The 7,335-nt window shown below is 44.4% G+C and overlaps 1 protein-coding gene across 1 annotated transcript; it reads right to left on the bottom strand.

Annotated features, from left to right (window-relative positions):
- Positions 1-2,253: 2,253 nt before the first annotated feature.
- Positions 2,254-7,325, bottom strand: LOC119278926 (cyclin-A2-1-like). The gene is made up of 12 exons (XM_037560301.1): positions 7,143-7,325; positions 5,964-6,272; positions 5,555-5,858; positions 5,139-5,245; positions 4,839-4,931; positions 4,028-4,161; positions 3,752-3,827; positions 3,581-3,657; positions 3,458-3,491; positions 3,215-3,364; positions 2,997-3,137; positions 2,254-2,860 (listed from the first exon to the last, which is right to left on the bottom strand). The coding sequence occupies exons 2-12, from the start codon at positions 6,264-6,266 to the stop codon at positions 2,762-2,764; spliced, it is 1,518 nt and encodes a 505-aa protein (XP_037416198.1). The 5' UTR covers positions 6,267-6,272; positions 7,143-7,325; the 3' UTR covers positions 2,254-2,761.
- Positions 7,326-7,335: the final 10 nt, after the last annotated feature.

Here is a 7,335-nt window from a genome sequence, read left to right as displayed (position 1 = left end):
TGCTGCAGCGTCGTGCACATCCCTTGTCTGCTGCCTTGTTGTCAACATCACTCGCACCGTCCGCAGCCCTCGCCATCGTCGACGATGCTCGGCACCGCGACATATGCACCCCTCACCATTTGACGGTTCCAACATATGGTATGGTCGTGTTCCAGCCGCCTCGTTGTCGCCGGTGCAGCGTCACTGCTCAGAACCTCGCCGCCCCAACACAAAACCAACAACGATGGAGCGGCGCCACCACCATCCATATCGTAGCAACACCGGCTGCCGTTTCCAACTTTTTCGCGTTGGGGTTGCAGCACTATCAGCACCATCGTCCACGAGTCGCAGCTCTCGTATACACCGGTGGCAGCTCACCGGAACAATGATTGTAGCATCAACGCTCCGCCATACCAGCAAATTGGTCTGCGGCTTCCAGGAAATTGACCCGTTAATCCCAGCAAAATTGCTCATCAATTCCAGCACATGGTGGCGTGTATGCAGCATCCAGCGAGTCGCTGTTGCAGCTTCTGTGTCGGCTGGTTATAGCAAGATTGCGCGCCGGTTTCAGCAAAAATATTGCTGGTAGTAGAACCTCGTCTTGCCACTCATAGCATCGCTGGACTGTGTGTCACTACAATGCCGAGAACGTGGTTGTAACTTTTGTCACTGTGGGTTGCAACCATCGACAGCGATGGTTGTAGCAGTTGGCTGACAGTGCGTGTCGCCGTCATGCTGGTCGTAGCACCACGCTGCATCAGTTCCAGCACCGTTGTGTGCTGGTCGCAGAGCATGCACATGCCCATCACACAAGTAGCAGCAGCAAGCAAATGCACACACACACGCAGCAGCTGACACACATGCAGCAGCACGCACACACGCACCAGCAACACAACACACACGTGCAGCAGCAGCACAACACATTTGTGTGCAACAGCAGCAGGCACACATGCATACACGCGCAAGCTGTGAATTGCCCAAAATCCTCCAAATCCGTCAGCGCCAGCGAGAATCCAGCGCCGGCAAAGGGTCGTCGGAGTTGCAGGGGTGTTCGGGGGGATCCATTGTCATCAGGGAGGCGGACGGTCGGCGGTGTGGGTTTTGACGGCGACGGACGGGAGGAAGAGGCGTCGCACACGGGAGAGGAGAAGAAAATCTTAAAAAACTCAGAAGTGGCACTGGGGCAAAAATACAAGACCTTTTTTTAGAAAACTTTCGATTTATTCATCAACTGTCAAGGTAGTACAAAGAACACAAGAAATAAAAATTACATCCAGGTCCGTGGAGCACCTAACGATGACTACAACCACTGAGCGAGCCAAAGGCGCGCCGCCGTTATCGTCCATCCCTCACCGGAGCCGATTGGATCCCACGAGATCCGCCAGAGACACACCTCCACATGTCATCTAACACCTAGAAGCATCGCCGAGCCGTGGGCTAGGCAGAGGAAACCTTATTCCATCTTCAAGAAACTGTTGCAACCTCGTCTTCTTGAGTATGGCACAAACTCTAATAAAACTCAAAAAGACACCTAAAAATATAAGCACCATAGGAGACGAGGCAGACACGCAAAAAAAAAAGAGACTTGTGGTGCTTTTGGGAGGCAACTCTTAAAATTTTTACTCCTCTAAAAGGTAAGGTTTGAGGGTTCGGCTAGGTGCAGTTGCTCTTAAATTTAATCCTCTAATTCTTAAAGTTTTTAAGAAATCAACTAGTACGTACGATGCTCTTAAATTTACTCCACTAATAAAGATTTCTACTGGATCGAGATGCTCTAACTGGGTTCGAAACTTCAAATCAAACATGCGTTACAATACTAGTGGAGTAACGTGCCTGCCACTCTGGCTTCATAGAGTATTGTTTAACCATGTGCCGTCACTTTGTGTCAGTTGACCGTTTGACCGTCATATTTAAATACTAGTCCATCTCATTGCTGCTCCCACGTGACATTCATTCAGCTCCCCTCATGTCTTCATTTTCCAAAATTACAAAAAACCAGCTGCCTCTGAGTTCAGAATTTCTGACCCCAAAATTCTGAACCATTTCTCCTACAGGGCTCTCCACTGACTAAAAATGTCTATGATTTTTTTTCCTCAACTGAAATGAAAATTTCATAACAGTTATTAAAGCTTATTGCATAAAGTTAACTACTCCCTCCATCTCAAAACAAAATGTAAGACGTTTTTTTGACACTATGAAAACCACTAAGGGAGTAGTAAAGATTGGCTCTTTACTTGCTTAGTTTCACATCTCATCACAAAGAAAAGGAAACAATAAACAAACAAACCCTTGTGTTCAGCATGATGTAGACAGTCAGGCTACATTTATGTTCATTTACAAACCAAGCAATAATGAATGTTCTTGTAACAACAGGTTACATCACATCAGATCACATCAACCATCCTGGACTCACTAGAGTTGCTCTCCTAATCTCAAGAGCGAGCACTGCACTGCAATTGCACTCACTAAACTCTGGGAAACGCCCGCAAACCTACGTTAAATCAAGCGGAACTCACTCAGTTATCATACAGACAGACAGACAGACAGACAGGATCATCATCATCATCATACAATTACCAGCCCTAGGCATCCATCAGCAGCCTACGCAGGAACTCAATCAACATTTATGTGAGCCATCGCCTACGACTGCACGACTCGAAAAAGGTCGGGGGGAAATAACAACACAGCCAGATCGGAGGGGGAGAGGGTGGTGGGAAGGGGATGCTACAAGATCTTCGGAAAAAATCAAGTTGTTGATCAGCAGGGGGCTGACGCTGCGCTGCTACGAGTTGTTGATCAGCAGGGGGCTGGTGCCGTTAGCTTGTCTATGGAAGAGCGACCCAGGCATCGCCGGCGACAGCATGTTGGCTACACATTCAAACTGCAATGGGATGGGAAACACAAATTAGCTGTCAAGTGATTCTAAAAACCGTATGAATGTATGGCTTGCACAGAGAAAAGATTCATGTCGTGTTCTGTTTACGGAACTCAAGCAGCAAGTGGTGATTGTGGCATACCTTTTCCTGCCGGTATTTCTCGCGTATAGCATTGAGGGGGGGACTTCCGCTGGTGTTGCCTTGCTGCAGCTCCCATAGATCGCGTACGCATCCTTGAATATCGGAACTTTTGTATGAGGTGTAATGCTCGAGAGTAGAGTTCTGCACGAGACACAACATATTTTAGAGCAAATAGAACATGATGTACAGAGGTCTGCATCCAGAGTTCTCATACGAACCCATGGCAGGTCTGATTGGTCGAGTGTCCATTTTGCAAGGAACACCGCCGAGGCTGCCACCACTGAAGGGTGAAATTTCAGGAAACTGTAATCGGTCAATGTCAACTCCGCAAGATAATTGCCCAGATAGCCCAAAGTTGCACAAGGAGCCTGCAAATGTAGTTTGCGAACATAGTGATCATCAGACGCCAAACATACAAATTAAATGAAAACTGTGCTAACATGGTTGGATGCCAGTCTTACTTTTTGAGAAGCATGTGCTGCTCTAAGGAATCTCCTAATAAAATTTCAAGGAAACGCTTGTCAGTGATGTCATATTGGAAAATAAATAAGATCTGTCTAGTCATCCTGTCCTGAGTAACTAACCTCAGAAACGTTTTGATTGTGGGAACTGAAAGATGAAACCCCAGATCATTAAGCACTTCACACTCCATTTTCAGCACCTACGGAATCAGGATGATATCAATTATGGCAGATCAACAATGACATTTCGCATGTGTAATTAACAATCCTTCAAACTTCACATGTAACGAGTACCTGATTTTTTGTATATGTGTTATCAGTTATGAAACAAAATTCTTCAACACGAGGCGCACAGATCTCTTCATATTTTCTGCAGAAGGTAGATCTTTAAATGATTCTACTGACACATGTCACTGGTGCCAATGGCAGCAGAAACAATAAACATAATTCATGCATTTGCTGCAAAGTAAGCTCCTTCAGCAACTAGGCAAACCTTTTCATGAGGCATCTTCCTAACAATTTCAAAGCTTTTGATGTTAAAATATTAAAATCAAACAAATGTGAACTTACGAGGCAATCAGCATGCTAGTTATTCCAAGAAGTTGTAGTTTCTGTCTTTCAATATATTTCCGAGAAAGAAATTGATCAATAAGATATACAGTGAGGTATAGTGTGTCTGGCACAAGTTTATATTCCTCAGAAACCTGCAAAGATAGAACTTCATAAGCTAAGAAGTCATGATTCATGAACAGTGAAGATTAAACTTGAACAGGGATCTTGATTTGCGGCGAAAGAAAACGCAGGTTTCCCGTATGCATGTGAGAAATGTAGAGTATGTTTCTGGTGCTGAAGTGAAGATCACTGTCATCGTATTCTGACCTCTTTAGTATCACAGGGCCTCTGTGGCTTATGTGTTTATTTTCAATATATACATACAGCACATGTTACCACCACAGCACGAGTTTGACCATGTTGCATTTGGCTCAGTTCAGCAACTTATGTGGTGCAAAAATAACGGATGGGTGGAACACCACCACTGATTCAAACTTCTCATATAAAATCCTCCATCACTAACACCAAATAGTTATGAGATTTAAAAGGGAAATGAATAACTACGTGAACAGGAATGTAAAGAATATTTATGTGATCTATCGAGTCCATCGAGGACGGATGTGGAAACCTTGAACTCTATTCCTCTCTGAAATGAATGCGCAAAGTTCCTACCATCCGTAAAAAAAACATTCACATGTAATTGATTACTCCATATTTGCAAGTTATATACATCAATTTGTATGTAAGTTGCGCAGTTAAATGGCAATGATGAACTATTTATTGTTGAACTATTTATGCATAAATTTAATCAGAAGCAATCCAAACAAACCTCAACAAGCCAATCAATCAGGATGCCCCGCATGCCCTTCGTGATATCCCTTTGCAAAGTCTCCATGTAATTTGATTTAGGTCTCCTTATAAGCTGGGAAGTACATGAGCATATAAGATGGTGGTTGAAATGCTTTCACAAAGAAAAAAGTATATTAATAGTATAGCGCAGAGACGAAACACAAACATCCAAAAATGAAATTCTTCCCAGCTTAATAAGTCATGTAAAATATGAGGAATTTAGAAGTCTGTCTAAACAGTAGAAGAAGCTTTTCCCTTCTACAAAAGAACATAAACATACCTCTGCAGCCATTAGGTTTCTGTATATCTCTGCCGCATAGGAAGCACACATTTGTGGATTGCCATTATCTTTGTCAATGTCTATAACGTTTAAGCCAACATAGTCCCCTGGAACAAAGATACAGAATATTTAGCTGCTGCCCCACAAAACAGAATACATAAATATCTGCAAGTTTCTCAGGAATGCTCAGTGGACAAAAACATTTACAGTATGCTTTGTAGTTTTAGGTTCTGAGGCCACGGAAAGACCATAAAGATTTAAGAATATACTCAGGATACAACCAGACTGCCAGCAAAGAAGTGTAACGTTACAAGCAAAGAGAAGCTCCAAACAGTTTCTCGAACTTCTAGGTTCTAACCTATCTTTAAGTCCATATGCTAAACAGTAGAGAGAGAGAGAAATGCAACTTAACTAACCAGTGTTTGAGTCGGCAGTTTCAGATTTATCTCTTGTGTTTCTTCCCTGAAAGAATGGCTCATGAACACCACTCTCCCTGTTCCGTGCAAAATTCCATAATGACAACGACCCCTTGTTTTCGAGCAGAGCAGTGGGCTCCTCTTTTGGTGGCAAAAGCTCTGCCTTCTGAGTTTCTTCCACATTATGAGAATCATTCACAACAAATGAAGTTCCACTAACAGTAGGAAGAGGTGGCTTAGGGGCCTTCTTTGCGCACTGCTTGTTTTTGCTTGGATTTCGCCCTACCTTCTGTGTGGGCCTTGACTGGAACAAAGGAAATACATTCTAAATTAGTTGACATCGGGAAAAGGTAATCATCAAAAAATCATACTAGGATATACTGTAATAATATGTGGAACATCTTGGTACCTGTAGCTTAGTCACAGCAGTGCAATTTCTGAACGAGTTAGCACAGCTTATGTTTGTCACATCCTTGAGTGCTGCTCGCCTTTTAGGAGGTGGAGCTGAAGTTAGAGCACTTGCACAAGTGTTCTCATCTGAAGCTCCCCGTTTCGCCTTTCCTTTAGTCGCCGGTTTTCGTTCAGTTCTGACAGGTACCGGTGCTGGGTGAGGCACTCCAAACCTTCCACAATTAGCAGCTTGAGCTCGTGTTACACGGCCATTGGGAGCTTGGCAAGCAATAAGGACTGCATTATCCTTTCTTGCAGCCATTTAAACCTGAATTGGTGAAAATGAAAATAGCATTATGGATTCATGCACTGAGCAAACAATATAGCAAGAAGTAGCACTGCAAAACTGAAAGGGGAATAAGACTAGGGTCTAGGATGTGCGTGAAACATCATGCAACACTCTGTGTTAAATAAACAAGTGAAGGTACAAGTTTATCCAGTGTACTGAGAGGAGAGCATGAGCAAGAGACAATAAATTCTCAGGTCATAAACAAAATCATATCAGCAACCGCTAAATTACATTGGGACACATCATTTCAACAAAATTACTTTCTTGTGTTGCATCTATGGAAAAAATAATGAAAACCCATATTCATGAAACCCAGTTCACAAGATGCACAACTTGAATTATATCAAAGTATATGAATACAGGTGACTTTGTTCTTTTTTAAATTGTGGAAAATGTAGTTCTTTCTGGTTCTGGATAAGCTTAATGCCCTGGATTGCATTTTGTTTCCACTACCACATGTCCTGCAAGAAATATGGACCACGTACAAGAAATGTGCATCTATAATTTGATAGATCCGGTGTAATATTTGGGGCAAAGAAAATCCCCAAATCATGTTAACAGGGCATCTTCAGATAAGTGAACAAATGCAGAAAGGGCAGCCGCCATCAAACTTAATAAGTAGCCAGCACTAAAGCGCATCCAAATAATTAAAATGTGGGTGGGGATGAGCAGCACGAGGATGGCAGCCTCGTTCGGCGACGAGGAGCAGGGGGGGAGGGGGCCGGCGGCGGGTCGGCCCTAGTTCTTGAAAAAAAGAAAACCCAAATCCTTTTCTTGAAAACAAGAAAGCCCGAATTCGGCGACCACGGCGCGCAAGGAAGGAAGGGGGCGAGCGGAGAAAGAACTCACCGGGCTCGGGAGGGCAGGGCGAGAGGAGTCGCCGCCGGCGTCGATCTGCCGAGGCCCGAGAGGACCGACCAAGAAAAGACTGTGCCGCCGTCGATCTGGCGGCTAGGGAGGATGCGCCGGCAGGCGGCCCTGGAGGAGGCTGGCCGCCGTCGCTGGAGCCGTTCGCCGAGAGCGGGACGGGGAGCAGGGGGCC

This window comes from Triticum dicoccoides, chromosome 3B, assembly GCF_002162155.2.
Source record: "Triticum dicoccoides isolate Atlit2015 ecotype Zavitan chromosome 3B, WEW_v2.0, whole genome shotgun sequence".
Classification (NCBI taxonomy): Eukaryota; Viridiplantae; Streptophyta; class Magnoliopsida; order Poales; family Poaceae; genus Triticum; species Triticum dicoccoides.
Note: the sequence above shows the minus strand (reverse complement) of the source record. Positions and strands in the feature narration are given on the sequence as shown.

What these genes read in the sequence shown, in the direction of transcription:
- LOC119278926 (XM_037560301.1), bottom strand. Translation starts at nt 6,266, where the DNA reads ATGGCTGCAAGAAAGGATAATGCAGTCCTTATTGCTTGCCAAGCTCCC. An exon ending in CTGCTGTGACTAAGCTACAG is followed by an intron (nt 5,859 to 5,963) that starts GTACCAAGATGT and finishes CCTTTGTTCCAG; the next exon opens with TCAAGGCCCACACAGAAGGT. An exon ending in CAGCACATGCTTCTCAAAAA is followed by an intron (nt 3,365 to 3,457) that starts GTAAGACTGGCA and finishes CTACATTTGCAG; the next exon opens with GCTCCTTGTGCAACTTTGGG.